Consider the following 16,885-nt stretch of genomic DNA (forward strand, 5'->3'; position numbering starts at 1 on the left):
ACATAAGAACAAGTGATGAAAACGATAACAAAATAAACATGTTTCCAGATTAAATTCTTAACGACTATATGCAATGCTGTGTACCTGTTCATATATTACTGACCCTGATGGTTAAATTCAAATTCATAGAAGTTGATTTTTTAAATTTGGGAGAGTCAAAAGTGACCATAGTTGCAGAAACACCCATTGACGGACATCGCATCCAATCAGTTAATGCTGATTGTCAAGTCAGTTAGATGACTATGTAGGCTACTTATAGTTTGAACACTTTGTGAATCAGAGTGAATGGTATTCTGCTAAAATATATAGCTTACTTTAAATGTGAAATGTACGCTGTATACAGTTATCGTTTTTAACAGTTTGTTATTTAATACAGTCATCGCTGTGTCCGTTTGATATGAAATACAGTCAGATTTATTAGTTAAATGACACAAATGAGAGCTGAAACATCCCTACGGTAGAGCTAAGAAGGCTCTGCGGGCGCTCCAGACCAACCTTACCAACGTAGGACGTACGAAAGAGATTCGTAGCAAAGAACGTTTCGGGAAACAGGCGAAATGTTAAGTAGGAACTCTACGTAGGGGTTACGAATGACGTAGCGTTTGGGAAACCGGCCCCAGATAACTTGAGTGAATTAACTTTAACAACTCCTTAGGTCCCATATTCAGAGTTCATGTTGGGCAGTTTGGTCAAGTCTGCAGTGGAAAAAAAACGATTTTTACACGACACACACCAGTAACACAATGATCATTTGCCAAGTGTATTTATTTTTCTGTAAAACATCAAAAACCAGACAAAAAGAATATTGAGTACAGATATGGTAACTGGAAAAGTAATTGGAAGAATACAAATTCACTGCCCAACCTCGTGACATATTTGCATAATGTTAACTGCGTCCAAGCTAAAATGTCTTTCTTGTGTTTATTCAACACCATTAGAGAAACACAACTGCATCTACTGCTGGTTAAAAGTGAAATGCTAATCAACACAAACGAGCTTTTTTTCAGTCTATACAAAAAAGTAGCAGGGATGTTTACAGTTAATAAAGGTTACATAAAAAAAAAATAAGCTTGTTGTAGGAGTAGTTTCAAAGCACTACAATTCCCACAAGGCTACAGTAACAAAGATAAAATGTTTCCTAGTGACACTACAACATTTTATTCCATAGCAGACAAAGTATCTACGGTCACATGCATTATAATAGTTTATTGTATTGTTAACATGATGCTCTTCTTTTAAATGCTGGCTATACTAAGGTAGCGTCTTAAAAAAAAGCACAATTGGAAAATATTTATTGTAACCCATTCTAGGTTTTTTTGCAGTAAAAGTATTACCAACAACTCTAAAACAGACCAGGAAATAATCAAAAAACACTCTATTGCTACCTTATGGTTCTCAAAATGTGACAGCTTAAGTCATCTTCATTACCTAAACTCATTTTGTCACAACCACCTAGCTCTTTGATAAAGAGCACTGATGTGCAGTTTAACAATAGACTTGATTTGTTGATGCTCCAGCAATCTGGGCTATGACTTCAGTCAGATAATAGCCATTAGAACTCAAATTATAACTTGATAATTGGTGGCCTTGAAATTCAGTGATTAGAAATAATTATCCTAACATCATTCAAAATATGTATTAATTACCCAAACCATCACGGCGTCCTGATCACCACGAGGGAGCAAACCCCCAAAACATGAAAACTTTGAAAATCAAACGGTTTAAAGTTTCAACATTTCGTAGCTACTCAATTTCTGATACCAATACTTTTGGGTTACACAATTTCTATTATATCAGTGTTCGGCGTTAGCCCTGAAACCCCTGATCGGAGCGTCCTTATAAAATGTTTCTTTGATTAATAATCATCGCTAGCCTCCTCGTCCTCTTCAAACTTCCTCTTGAGGGCGTGCTTCTTATGCTTACCCCTCTGTCTCCGCTTGGCAGCGAATTCGGGGTCAGCGTCCCTCAAGTGCAACTGCTCGTGCTTCTTGAGGAGGCCGGGGACGGAGAACCCTTTCCCGCAGGTTTCACAGGTCCAGGGCTTCTTACACGTGTGCGTCCTTTTGTGGACGTTCAGATGGGACGCCAACTTGTACGTCTTCCCGCACACGTCGCAGCTGAAGGGGCGCTCGTTGGTGTGCAGCCTGATGTGGACCTTCAGATTCCCCACCTGGGTGAAGGTCTTCTCGCATATGGAGCAGCGATACGGCCTCTCTCTGTTGTGGATCCTCAGGTGAACCCTCAGGCAGTACTTGCTGGAGAACTTCTTCTGGCACACGGGGCACGGGATCTTAGCTTTGGGCACGTGGTCTTGCTGGTGCCTCTTCAAATCAGACAAGTAGACAAAGGTCTTCCCGCATTGAGAGCAGAGGTACTGACGGTCGCCGATGTGGTAACCCATGTGTCTCTTCAGCAGGCTGGGCACGAGGAACCTCTTGCCACAGCGCTCACACATGTGAGGGCGATCTCTGGTGTGCCAGCGCTCGTGGTTGGACAGCTTGAAAGCCGTGGGGAATGTTTTGCTGCACTGTTTGCAGGGGAACGTCATCTGGCTGGTGTGGCACTCCATGTGTCTTTTGAAGTAGGTGGACTGTGTGAAGCCCTTGTTGCAGATGTTGCAGTAGAAAGGCTTCTGGCCGCTGTGGGCCATCATGTGCTTGGTCAAGCTTGACAGTTTGATGAAACACTTGCCGCACTGGCCGCAGGCGTAAGGACGCGCCGTGCTGTGGGTCTTCAGGTGGTTGTTGAGGAACGCCTGGGTCCGGAAGCTTTTGTTGCACGCCGTGCAAACGAACGGCTTCTCCCCTGTGTGAATGCGCTCGTGGTCTATTAGCTTGGACTGGTAAGGGAAGGTCTTGTCGCACACGCCGCAGGTGTATCTGTCGGCCGGAGGTTTGATTTGCTTTTTTCTTCTTATGCTCGGCTTCATGTCGTCATCTGCGTCAAACCTGGCCGGAGGAAGTGGTGGCAGGGCTGGCAGCGAGAGAGAGTTGGTGGCAATCTGAGATACCCACTGATGCAATGTGACTCTGTGAGTGTTGGGCTTTTGACCGTCTGTTGTTGCTACACTGCCTCCTTTCTGTGGGGTGGAAGCAGGTTTAACCGGCAATGGAACTACCTTGAAAGGGACTGTTTTCAAGGGCAGCTGTGCTTCTGGTTTCTCTGCTGCTGCTGCTGCATCTTCCGCTCTGCTTTGTAGAGTATTGGTAGGCTGTCCCTGTGTAGCAGCCTTGTCTTGCACCACATGTTTCTGAACTGTTGTTGTGACTCTCTTTCCCTTAGCAGCAACGCTATGAGCTGCTTTATGACTGTATCGCCCTCTGCCCTGTGCTCTAGTAACAGGGGCTGGCGGGCTGTCAGAGTCATCCGACATCATTCCAAAGTCATCGTTGTCACTCATGTGGGCGGGGCTTGCTTGGCTGAGGTTGACCTCCAATTGCTTTGGGGATTCTGGTGGTGGAGGTGGTTCTACTGGTTTGGGCCGAAAGGCCAGTGAAGTGAGCACGCAGTCGCCCACTGAGGTCGAGATGGTAGCTGCACAAATGGAGAAGTAATTGAAAAATTAATTTTCACTGTAATTAAAAGGAATACTTCACCCATATGGAGCCACTTATTATAATATAATGAATAAGGTTTTTCTTCCCTCAGTCTGCCCTTGGCCCAGCTGTCCTGCTAATCGTGAGACAGTGAGAAGATAAAACACTCTTTTTGCCTTTTCTCAGCCAAGGATGAACCGATTCTAAAATGTTTGCACATTTATACTACATAGGATCTCAGAGTTCAATACACCTTCATATTTCTACCAGTGAAGTAGGTCTTTAACTATTCTCTTTTTTCTCTGTGTGAGTCATCATATGTTCACGCAAAAAGAATAAAAGTATACCTTTAACACTGAGGAGGCCCTTGGCCTGCTGGTGCAGGAGGAGAGCCCTGAGGTCCCCTGTTGAGGGGACCAGACCTCCACACGCCTCCAAGATGGGCTCTGTTGAGATCATGGAGCCAAGCTGAGGTAGAGAGGCAAGAAATGGATATAATGTATGAATTTGCAGTATAGATTTAAATTTGACCTCTTGGAAATATGCATGGTAAAATTTCTGATTTCTTTGTACAGATTATACATCACTAGTTTATAAAGCCTCTTTTAACAGCTCACCAAGGCTGTTGTAGAAAGGTGACAGTTATACAATATAATTTAACCTAAATGTCTCCCATTTTATTTTGTAAATGCATAGATACTGTAATGTGTTATTAATGAGCTATAGAAAATAATAGTTTGCTCTCTTTATAAATGTTTACTACAAAACACTTTTGGAGATGAAAGGGACTCTGTACATAGCTCAAGCATTTTGCCACTAAATCAAGGTTAACTAGATAAAGGGTAGCCCACCCAGAGTAAAAAGCCAAAATACAATGACTGCACATGTGTGTACCTGAGAGAGATTGGGAACAGGAAGAAGTTGCTCCATCTTGCACACCAGACCTGCAATCAGAGCCTGTAGCGCTGTGTCGAACTTTGTGCCGTACTGAACAGGAAACACTTCCTGCAGAGGGAGAAATATGCACAAGTTTAACCATATTGTGATGTTGTTTTTTCCCCCACATTTTTGTTGTCAAATTCAAGTGAAGCGAAAAAGCATGTTTTACCACACCTGAGTGAACTGCCATTGTGTATTTCAAATGGAGAGTGACTTTGTGTGATTGCAACCAATGACTGTCTCATAGCACATCATTAACACATTAAGACAGTTGTGGATACCTGGAAGAAGAGCTTCCTCTCAGCAGTGTTCTTAAGCAGATTCTGGACCAGCACCATGAAGTTTGTTTGAGATTTCTCCACCTCCGAGTCCTTCTGTAACACAGGGAATACTGTAACTGTAAGTTTTATTCACACAAAAGATTGTGTTCTGAATTGAAATAAACACAAGGCATGTTTAAAGAGGGTATGAATGTATTTTTCATGTTTCTCAGAAGAGGAAGAAATGAGTTCCATTCTTACCGCTGCAGATGAGGAGACCTTCAACTTATTTATGAGGGTTTGAATAGCCCTGGAATCTGGTGGGCCCTCTTTGTGGAGCATTTCCAAGATGATCTACAAAGGCAAGTTCAAGAGACAGATTACAGCCACAAACCATAAATCAAAATCTAACACAAACAAACACATTATAAACATAGAGTTTAATTGCACTAATCTGTTTTCAAGAATCAAATTTTTCAGCATGTTGAAAAGGTGTTTTGAGATAACACGATATCAAATCACAATTTTGAGAGCACAAATTCTGAAAATCCAATATGGTTGACCAGTACATTCAAGGATACATAGATATAGAAGCCATAGCTTTAATGCCCTTTAATACCATTATAGAAGTTAACAACTGAGAACTCTTGCCCTTTCAAGTATGGATCACGGATTGGTTTAATCCATACCAAGTTAAACTCACGGTTTGGATATTTGCTGTTTGTGTTGACGAAAATAACATTCTGCTGTTCAATGCGCGCGCGTGCGCGCGCGCACACACACACACACACACTCGGGCGCACACAGTAGATGGTAACCCTCACCCTTGCTCTCAACCCCAAGACAAGCTGGGCAGTCTGCTTGAAACTCATGAGCTCGGGAACGATCTGCGTCACCATGGTGACAAACTCCTCCACTTTCCCGTACAGCTTGACGTTTCTCTGGCGTATGACTTGCCATATGTATGAGTAGGTCAGCTGCAGAGGGGACGCCATCAGGCGAAGGGAGGCCAGGGGAATGGCACCTGTGCACAACACAACAAATATAGGAAGCGTTTGTTAGGATGCGTGAAAGAAGCTCCATAACATTATCTTTTTGGTCCGTATTCTAAATGTGTATGAATGAACATGTTTATACCTACTACAGCCAAAAAAAGAAAAAGTGTGTCTCCCATACACTACATTCATACTCAAACGTAAAAATTATGTTGTAGTCAATCTTTTAACTTAACTGTCACACAACACACTTATTCTTTCCATTGTTTTGACTTACTAAACAACGTGTTATTCTTTATTTTAAACGTATATAATGGGTTTATATGATTTGTGTGTTCACTGCTGCTGTGTAATTAACTTATAAGATCGATCTCCCCCTCCTCTCCTTTAGAATAAAGGACCACTGAGTTAGCAAAATGTTCGTGTTTATGTGAAAAAGTAGCAGAAGAAGAAGCGGTTTGGATTGAGAGAGTATATGGTGGAGACAGAAGCTCCTGTAGGCGGCGCTGCAGTGCAAACGATGTGCTCTGATCACTGCGGATAAGCCGCAGAGAGGTTGAAAAGTGGGCACGTTTTGTAGTGTGCATATGCAGTCGTTGAGAGAGAGAACGAGCGCCAAACTACAGCCTAGTTAGATTTAAACTGGGGTTAGATCCTGTGGGAGCCGGTTTACTGTTATTACATAGTAGATGTTGTTACACGCATGGAACGGTTGAGCAGGACATCCGGAGGGAAGGACGATTTCATTTTAAACCAAGCAGTGTTGACAACCCCCAATGCAGCGAGTGAGCCAGATAACCACCAAACAGCGTCTTAATACCCGAAGACACTTTGCTATATGCACGTTGCTCTGCTCTTAAAAGCAAACAGCCACTTTACTGCAACAGATGGCCAACGCTCGCTCTCATTTTCCGACCACCGTTTTCGGCGGCAGCTACTGTTAGCTTGCTAACGTTAGCTTAGCAACTTACCCGTGGTATCAGACCGTTTCTCCATTCCGTTTCGCCCCTTCATGCGCTAACCAAACGAACTGCTAGGACACCCCAACAATGTTGCACCTCACCCCGAAATATAATGTTTTAAAGTATTTAGCCGTCTTTCTACCGGCCGTCAAGCCAGGAAGAATAATGGCGACGGCTAGGGAGCGGCTTTCCAAAACAAAAGTCTGAGTGTTTCCGGCGGATGTTAATGTACACAACAAGAGCACAGTTAGGCCTATTAAAGGCCTACTTCACCGGTTTGAATATGAAGGTGTATTGAATTCTGAGATCCTATGTAGTATAAATGGGCGAAAAAAATTGAAATCGGTTCATCCTAGCCTTAGAAAAGGCAGCAAGAGTGTTTTTTTTAACCCTATATTTCTCTTTCTCGTGACATCGCAGAAAGAGAAATCTAGGGTTAAAAAAAACTTACTTTGTAAATATTACTGTGATGTCTTTTACTGTGACATCACAGTAATATTTAAAAAGTACGTTTTTTTTGGTGAAGTAGGCCTTTAAGCAGTTGATGTGAAAAACACGGAAACGCAATTGGTTATTGGTATGGCTGAATTTATAAATATTTTGAACAATTACATTTGTGGGGAAAAAAGCATTCTTTATCTATTAATCAGTGGTGGGCCGTCAGGGCCAGCAGGGCCTTCTCTGCTGGCCCTGTCAAAATCCAAATAATATATTTTTTTTTGTTGTTTAAAATTATATTAATTTGTGTTTAAATGTGTCTGAATTTAATAAAAAATGTCAGTACATTACAAAAATAATTAATTTTTTTTTGCAATATAGTTATTTTTTGTGAGGCTGAGCTGGATTTCCCAGGCATATCTCATCTAAACGCATCACAGCTATGTGGAGCAGCGGGGCCTGCACTAGAAGTATTGCTGGCCTTTCATTGAAGCTGCCGTCTCCTATTGGATAATAACGCTGACTGACGTGTCTCATCAGCCAATCAGATTTTGATGTGTAGTGACAGCCCGCCCCAAGGCCCAGCGATATCTCAGCCGCTTGCCCCCCGTGATGTCATCAGCGAAGTTTGAAACTTCGGCGCGCGCACTATTAGCATTGTGATGATGTGAGTGAACTACTATGGCCATCTTTCACACAACCTACTGCTCCCGCTGCCGATCTAGCGTGGCTATTTAAAGGTGATCGTTTAACATAGTTTAGATATAGTTTCGACTGGAATAAGCTACACATAAGCTGGATGGGCTGACAACGTTTTTTTGCGGCACTTCACTGACTGTTACTACGACGCTATGACTGGCTAACAGCTAGCACCGAGCGGAACAAGTTACCGGTATGTTGCTGGACCTGTCTGCTTTTTAAACCTGTGAAGGAACATGGCACTTCACGGATTTTAACAGCCTTAATGGCTTATAGGATCCGAGGATGGATTTCCTCTACAAGTGATGGGTGAGTGTTACTTTTGGCTGTGTCTATCTGTGAAAAGATAACGTTTTTTATGGGGTTTTAAAACCATTTTGTTTGTTTGTTATAGTCCGTGTAGTAGCCTATATTGCTGGGACTTGGGCAGTAGGTGATGCTGTTTTTCATCGTTGATGCCGCTTTCTAAGCATAATATGGGAACCAACTCTCAACTACACTTCTTCTTAATATGCTGGTTGGATTGGCTGTTGTAAAATATTTGGTCGGAGTTCGCTACTGAAGGCCCTGACTGAAACCCCACGGTACGCTACTGCTATTAATATATATATATATATACATATATATAGCCTATATATATATATAGGCTACACTCAACAAAAATATAAACGCAACACTTTTGTTTTTGCTCCCATTTTTCATGAGATGGACTTAAAGATCTAAAATTCATTCCAGATACACAATTGTACCATTTCTCTCAAACATTGTTCACAAATCTGTCTAAATGTGTGATAGTGAGCACTTCTGCTTTGCTGAGATAATCCATCCCACCTCACAGGTGTGCCACATCAAGATGCTGATCTGACATCATGATTAGTGCACAGGTGTGCCTTAGACTGTCCACAATAAAAGGCCACCCTGAAATGGGCAGTTTTGTCTCACAGCAAAATGCCACAGATGCCACAAGCATTGAGGGAGCGTGCAATTGGCATGCTGACAGCAGGAATGTCAACCAGATCTGTTGCTCGTGCATTGAATGTTCATTTCTCCACTATAAGCCATCTCCAGCAACTTCGCACAGCCATTGAAGAGGAGTTGACCAACATTCCACAGGCCACAATTGACAATCTGATAAACTCTATGCGAAGAAGATGTATTGCACTGCATGAGGCAAATGGTGGTCACACCAGATACTGACTGGTTCTGAGTCCCCATACCCCCAATAAAGCAAAAAACTGCACATTTCAGAGTGGCCTTTTATTGTGGACAGTCTAAGGCACACCTGTGCACTAATCATGATGTCAGATCAGCATCTTGATGTGGCACACCTGTGAGGTGGGATGGGTTATCTCAGCAAAGCAGAAGTGCTCACTATCACACATTTAGACAGATTTGTGAACAATGTTTGAGAGAAATGGTACAATTGTGTATCTGGAATGAATTTTAGATCTTTAAGTCCATCTCATGAAAAATGGGAGCAAAAGTGTTGCGTTTATATTTTTGTTGAGTGTATATATATATATATATATATATATATATATATATATATATATATATATATATATATATATATATATATATATTTTTTTTTTCTTTACCAAAGACAAATAGTAGGCCCCTACAACCTAATCAAATGTCCATAAAAGAGTGTTTCATTGCATTAAAACCACAAGTGCAATTTATTAAAAATGTAATAATCAAAACATTGTATGAATCCTATTAGCCTATTCTTTGTGCAATCCATAACCATGGCAATACACATCTTCAAAACCCCGGTCACTGGACTTGTGTCTCTGTAGAATGACATCCAAGGTCGAGAAAGCCTGAGTGGATGAACTGATAATGTACTAAATTATTATAGCCTAATCTCTTTTCTGAGATCCTTATGGGTAAGTCACTTCAAAAACCAAGCCCCTTGTCGTCCATGTTAAGTTAACTTAGGCAAGTTGTGCACTTTTACTCTAGGCTATGTATCAACATACATTTTTACATTGCTGACAATATAACTCAGAATATATGCTACATACAACAAGACTGGCTCTCATAGGCCATTTGCAGGTTATAGACAAAATAATGTCAACATTTCAAAAAAAGAACACTTGTAAACAATGTCAGACTACAAATGTGGGCTATGGTGTTCATTTGCATGACAATTAACCAGACTTAAAGGACAGGTTCAGTCAAACAAACTGTATGGCATAAGAGTGTTGGAAATCACGACAACAAAGACAATGAAACGGATATGCAAAATACACGCATCGGGGGATGAAAAATACAGCTATAGGCATCCAGCTAGACCACCTAAGGTATAGCACATTTTGCAAATATGATTTAGTCACACAACTATAATATGTTTACATAAAGTTTCCAGTAGTTTGTCTACCCCCTGTACATTCATGACTTCAATTGGTTTACTTGTCATTTGTCATTGTAGAAAAAGTTAATTACATTTAGTAAATGGTTGATTTTGTGACATAATAACTTAAATATCTCACATTTTCACAGAATACATACAAAAAAATGCATCAATCGGTCACAAGAAAGATAACAAAACCTCGTCCATAACAGGAAGACTTTTAAATAAAGTTATATCTTTTCAGATTTTATCCATGTGCTTTTGAAGTAAATCATTAGAATACAGAGCACTGTTACTGAAATGCTAACACTCTGTTGTAGATGAGGCTACGTAGCCTGCGGTCTGAAAGGATTCTTTGCCTGTTGATTCATAGGGATTTTGCCAACATCAGTCGTGTTTGTAACTGGTATTTCCTCCAGCCGTCGGCCAATTCTTTTGTGACGAGAACAAGCTCTCCTTATGCTTCTCACTGAGCTCATCCGTCCGTCCATCTATCTATCCCTATCTCCCTCACTTTCCCTCACTCAGTTAGTCCTGTCTCTCGCTCACTCTCTCTGACACATAAACGGTACAAGAGCGCTCACACTCGGGGAGTCATGTTCTCATGACTGAACATGATTGACTCAGTGAGTAAGGCATTAAAAACTCAAACAGACTCGCTGTGACCGAGCAGCAGCAGCTATAGATCACCGGGCAACAGCTTCGAAATACAATGGCTGGATTCAAAGGGCCCCTGGCGATGGCTATCGGCCATCTGGTCAGATCTTTGATACACAGAACAGTGCGTTGTTGAGCTGCTCACAGTATTGTTTGTGACTAGTTTGGTTGACACTTTGTGACAGATAACAGATCAGATTAATGTCAACAACATAATGCTGGAAATAAAATGCAGCTCCTTCAACCAGATTTTTACTTCTGATGCATTGATGGGAACGCACTTCTCTGCATGGCTAATGTATTTCAGTAGAAGTGAGTGAGAATACAGGAGCAGGCTTTGAGTCAGTGTATCGACTGTTGTGTTGACTCTACAGCCTCCGTAACCTCCACGATACAGCCAACAAATGTACAACAAGGGTCCCATTTCAGAATGAAAACGTCTCCCAAACAGTGTTATATAATTTTGTTACGAGTGCTCCAGTGATCCTTTTTATGGCAGCTCAAGACTGGAGCACAACAACACCCTGAATACACCCTGAACAGTTCAGAGAAAAAAATAAGAAAAAAAATCAATGCCACCTAAATGCTGTTAAACATTGGCCAACAAAAATACTATTAATGTACTTCACCAGCCATTTTGGCAAGTAACCAGCCATTGTGTAAAGAGTTCTTCCTATGGTCCCCAAAAAAAACCTCTTTGGGTGGTTAAGTGCTAGAAGTGCCGTGGGGAATTTTGGTGATACACCTGCGTTTTTTGCACACGGGTGAGTTTCTCTGGTAGCTCAGGTCCACAACACTCAAGATGAGTGAAAGCAGAGCAGGAGTGTCAGACCACCACCCCGTTTATCTGCCAGGTTCCCCTAGCAAACAACGGAACAACCTGCAGGATGTGAGTTACACCGCCGTCCTGATTTCAAATGCACAATAATGCATCATCCACTCTCATGTTCGGGGATCACATCCCCCACTGGCTGAGCATCCGCAGCGTGGGTGAGCGCTTCGAGTGGGATGGAGACAGACACACTGGGGATGGAGTCAGAGGGTGCAATCGGACTATTTTCACTGTTGATTGCTGGTATACGCCTTCCAGACTTGACCTATAAATAAAAAACAAAAGATAGAAAAAAAAAATCACACTCAGTGCCTGAACAATTTTATTTTATCCTGTTTTCTATAGAGATAATACATCTCCAAAGTGAACATGATAACATATGTTAATAACGAGGGGCCTCAAAGTACTACTGAATATTTGATGAATCGTTGTTAACTTTGCAGGAATTGACCTCCTGGAAGTGGTCACGGAAATGAAGGCAAAGGCACATTATCATATTAGACAAAGCCACAAAGACCAAAAAACACAAGAGTTAGTGTAGTTGATGGAAAACCCATTACCGTGGATTTTTATTTGAGATCCGGGCTCTTAGTTTTCCCATAATATTACAAAAAAGCAAAAGAAGCACTATAAGTAGGTTATATGCAGTCAATATAATTTGTAGCTAAGATATCATCCTCTCTTAATATCTAATTGAGAAGTGGCTCCAAGCTGAATTTTCCATTATGGCAGAGACGGAAGAGACATGCACTCACCGTGGTATAGAAACTATTCATGCCTGTTGGGTTTGTGAATGATTGACCTGCTATACACACATACAACTATCTGCCCTGATAATCTGATAACTGTGTTCCGACACACTCAGTAAAGAAGCAAAAAAGCTTTTATAATGGCAGGTAAGTATAGGCAAAGTTGTCTTTTCCACTGATGCTTTTCAATCAGAGCTTTTGGCCAACCGTTTGTAATGACGATGCTAATGTGCAGATGTTTTAACACATTTCTCATTTTAGTTTAGTGTGTAAGCATGCCAGCATTTTCTAATTAGCACTAAACACAAAGTATGCAATTATCTGGAATGGGTATGTTTGCAGTTATTAGGTCATAAAACATAGTATTGGATGCATTAAAAATCTTTGACGGGATAATGGTGCTAATTGAAAAGCTAAGGAAACACCAAATGTATGACCGTACAATGTCACAAGAAGAATACTCCCTGTATGTCTCTGTATTGGGAATCTCTATTTAAAAAAAAATATATTTTCATGTTTCACCAAATATTAGTTAATCCCCATTGAGTTGACTGATTTACTTACCAGCCAAACTATGATCACAACGCAAGCTGCGAAGGGGATGAGAGCCAGCAGCATGGGAGTCCTCTTGGACCAGCTGTATCCACGACCCTCGTCCTGACCCTCTGCAAGAAGGAACTATCATTGGGCATCGTTCCTGACTACAGTTACACCCATAGACATCTGATAGTGGTATAGGCCGATCCTCTTAATGTTTATTTTATTGAACTTTTGGATACTGGTGGGATTCAATCTTACTGACAGGATTCCTAATTGGATCCGTTTGCTCAAAAAAGCTCATGTTTGGTTCACTTTTGATATTTCAAGTGGCATAACAACTTACTTAACTGGATTTTACAAGTAGGCTACAAGCAGCTTGCGACTTGCGTTTAATGCAGCTTTTACAGTCATATGATTCCTTTAATTATCTGAATTGGTCGCTCTGTCAAGGTATACGTATCTGATTCCTGCCCCCTAGCTTGTATGTTATTGACCCCAAATCAATATCTGCCCACTAATAGGCTACTAACCCGCTTTAGTCTATGCTTTGTAAAGCATCCAATTAAAAAAGGAAAACATTGTAAATGCAAATGAATGGTGTAGTAGCCTACCTGGTGTTGGTTGTGGCTTAAGGCAAGGTGGCGGCTTGCACGAGAAGCCGGATGTTCCTTGAGAGGCGGTTTGTAAGAGATCTCTAATGTAGTCAAAGTAAAGGCCAGACACTAGGCCCCCTTCCCGGTAGTGACACTGGAAGACTTGCATCGCTGTTTCCTGGGGGATCAGTCAATAACAAGCGATCCTGAAATAACTCAATTATGCAATTAAATGTGCAAAACAGCCTTTAAATGTCCCAAATATAGCCTAGCCAAAGCATGTTGTGATGAACATATGTACAATTGACTTTACAAATTTATTTTTTGAAGGTGCCACGAGGATTTTAAATATTTCTGAAACGGTCTAATTCTTCCTCTGATGATCATAAATTACATGTAACAGCAAACGAGACCATCAGTGCAAATAAAGCTATTTTTATAGTTTTTCCTAATGCATTTGTCATGGATACGCTCAACCAGGAACTACAGATGGCGTGGTAAAAAAAAATATACTGCTTTTGTCCAAAGGGGGTGCCAGAATTAACACAAACTGAAAGTTTCTCACAGCACCTTTAAGTAAAATTAAAAGACAGCGATATCTCTTCAAAGAAACATATACACATTAATTCAGTATTCAAATATACAGTAAGTTTGGCTATAGAGCTAGCACTTTCTGATTTACCAGTTCCTCATGATCAAAGGTGAAGCGTAAACTCTTCAGCATGGCGATGAAAACAATTATATTTTCTTTGTTGGAGGAGATGGCACCAAACATGCTGGCAAGCTTCCGAAGACTCTGCTCCAACGGATAGATGTTTAACACCACCCAGCACGTGCCAGCCTGTAGATGCAGATTACAGAAGTAAAAATAGCAACTTCTGTTTAGTATTAAATCCATCATCTGTTTCACATTTTTTCTGCTTAGGCGTCTTCATACGTACCACTTCTTTGGGAATGTAACTAACAGGAATTTCATAATCAGAGGGGATGTTCTGCTTCTACATTGGAGACGACGGAAGAGAAAGATTGGTGCGACATACTATTAGTGATACAAGGTCTAAAAAGTTGCATATAGGGACAATGTCTTAACATAGAGAGCGTATACACACAAAATACAAATATGAATGGGATACATGAGTGTGATATACTGTATATATCAAGCCTATGGCAGCTCAAATTCATCTCACCAATAACGCCAGCTTGCTCACATCATCAGTTATCGGTGTCCCAAATTTTCCAGAGCAGAGATCCAAACTTGTGAACAGACTCAAGAGGAGACAAGGTGCTTTCAAGATCTGGAGGACAAAACATATACAAACGACATCCTGTGTTATTATATGAAATCACATCTAATGATCTGTACTAATCATTGTACGGCAATGAAGAGTCACAAAAGAAGTGTTTAGCTGCTATTTTTCAGAGGAAGGTTTATTTTTTGTATATAAGCCCTTTTATATGAATCCAGTTACGCGTTAACACCTGGAACCAGTTTGACACCCAAAGCGCCCTAACCCTTGATCAATTTTACTATCAATGTATTTCTGTATAGGAAGCACACTCCTCTACTCTTCCCATCCCCATTTTCTGATATCAGGCAGGAGTGGTGTGCCTGATGCATTACCCTCCAGCATGCTGCTAAATAAAAAAAAAGCAGACACATAAGAGAAACATTTCAGCAAACAAAACCTTGAACACATGTACACACAAGCATAGTGCACACGGCAATGACATGTTACATATTCCTTTGCAGAAAAGGAGCATTATATATTTATGAAACAGGGGATCCAATTTATAGTTTAATGCTTTACTTTGGACTTAAGTGACATCGTCCCAAAATAATCAATTTTTTCTACATTAGTTGCAATTAGATGTCACATTGGTCTGACGTCACCTTACCCAAATGGTGGATATCATGTTTTGTAAAATAGATATACAGTATCTGCTTCTCAAATGTGAATATATTATGTTATATGCTATATATGCTTTGCCATATGAGACAGCAAATTGAATATCTTTGGGGTTTGGACTTTTAGAGACAAAACTAGCAAATTGAGGACATCACCCTGGAGTGGGAATGGTATTTTGATTTTTCCTCATATGAATTAGTAAAGAAATGGGCAAAAAAGAGTAAGCTACAACCCAAATCCAAAATCTAAATGATCCCTTTTAGCACAAAGAAAATAAACACTTCACCATTTACCAGTAAGGACCAAATGCACCGAAGTAATTATACTTTAAGATGTCAAGATTTGAAATGCACACAATAAGCTATTATATAATGAACTGACAGACTTCAAAGTTGCCCATGAGACAGGATAGGAATGTGTGTGCTTCAACACAATTACCATTCACTTAAAATGTTCTTTTAGCAGCAAAATGAAGCGAATGTGCAGTCCTGGGAGAGTATGTACTGATTTCTCGTTCAATATATTGAGTGAATGCAAACATGTCCCATCACTTTACCCACCCCCTCCACCCCCCACGCTTTTAAAAGGGTGCAACAGCAGCAGTATATGATGCAGAACATGCAATTAGTGCAGCCCTCTAACACATTAAGATACCTCTTAATGTGTTAAGAGGTCTCTTACAATAGTGCAACTCTAAAATGAATTTATTTCTGTTGCGTAAACTTACATTTTTAAGAAACTAAACTCCAGGAATATTATTTAATTGTAGTATTTATGCTTATACTTACAATTAAAAAAAATACTATTGAAAAATGAACGACTGATAATGAATAGGTGATAGGTGATCATTTTACTTAACAATTTACTGTGCAAACACATTGAGCTCCTTTGTCATTTTAAAGATATTATACATTTGTAAATCATTGCAGGAATAAAGCTGAAAAGGCACCAAGAATGTAACAATAAAATGAAAGATTCTTACTCTAGATACAAATATTTTGCTATTCAAAAAGCTAAATTCAAGTAAGAACTAAGCTGTGGGATATACCTGCAACAGTAGCCTATATAAGTCGATGCACTTGCATAACATGCAATTAGACCCACTATCTGTGTTAAAAAAAAAAAAAATAATTCTACTTACTTTTTTCCTCATATGGAGCAAATATCCGTGGTTGCTGGAATCCAATGCATGAAATGAAGTGTTTTCTGTTAAAAAAAAAGAGAAGAAGACTGAGCTCAGTGTGCGTTTGATGCCAGAGCGTGTAGTGAAACTTGAGGATGGGGCTGGCAGACTGCATTCACTCCAGACAGATTGGTGTTGGAGTCTTTTGACGTGGTGGAGAGAGGCCGCCTACAGGCTGAGTCACTGTGTCACACGCCGATGCCGTCTGAGACTTTTTCCATAAAACTCCCACATATCAA

General features: G+C 40.5%; 2 protein-coding genes across 3 annotated transcripts; both read right to left on the bottom strand.

Moving 5' to 3' along the window:
- Window positions 1-759: 759 nt before the first annotated feature.
- On the bottom strand, window positions 760-6,856 carry LOC307268594 (uncharacterized protein). 2 transcript variants are annotated; one of them, XM_080051288.1, is made up of 7 exons: window positions 6,702-6,856; window positions 5,560-5,759; window positions 4,997-5,089; window positions 4,757-4,846; window positions 4,431-4,541; window positions 3,884-4,004; window positions 760-3,534 (listed from the first exon to the last, which is right to left on the bottom strand). In XM_080051288.1, exons 1-7 carry the CDS (start codon window positions 6,742-6,744, stop codon window positions 1,856-1,858), a joined length of 2,337 nt encoding a protein of 778 aa, XP_079907414.1. In that variant the 5' UTR covers window positions 6,745-6,856; the 3' UTR covers window positions 760-1,855. The 2 variants fall into 2 exon arrangements, with proteins under 2 accessions (XP_079907414.1, XP_079907413.1); XM_080051287.1 differs by having other exon boundaries at window positions 4,757-4,849.
- Window positions 6,857-11,774: 4,918 nt separating this feature from the next.
- On the bottom strand, window positions 11,775-16,666 carry LOC307268768 (uncharacterized protein; the record flags this gene model as incomplete). The annotated part of the gene is made up of 7 exons (XM_080051514.1): window positions 16,605-16,666; window positions 14,744-14,851; window positions 14,498-14,554; window positions 14,239-14,397; window positions 13,575-13,734; window positions 12,988-13,088; window positions 11,775-11,939 (listed from the first exon to the last, which is right to left on the bottom strand). The coding sequence occupies exons 1-7, from the start codon at window positions 16,614-16,616 to the stop codon at window positions 11,775-11,777; spliced, it is 762 nt and encodes a 253-aa protein (XP_079907640.1). The 5' UTR covers window positions 16,617-16,666.
- Window positions 16,667-16,885: the final 219 nt, after the last annotated feature.

The sequence above is a fragment of the Ammodytes marinus genome, assembly GCF_949987685.1.
Source record: "Ammodytes marinus genome assembly, chromosome: 22".
In the NCBI taxonomy this organism is placed as follows: domain Eukaryota; kingdom Metazoa; phylum Chordata; class Actinopteri; order Uranoscopiformes; family Ammodytidae; genus Ammodytes; species Ammodytes marinus.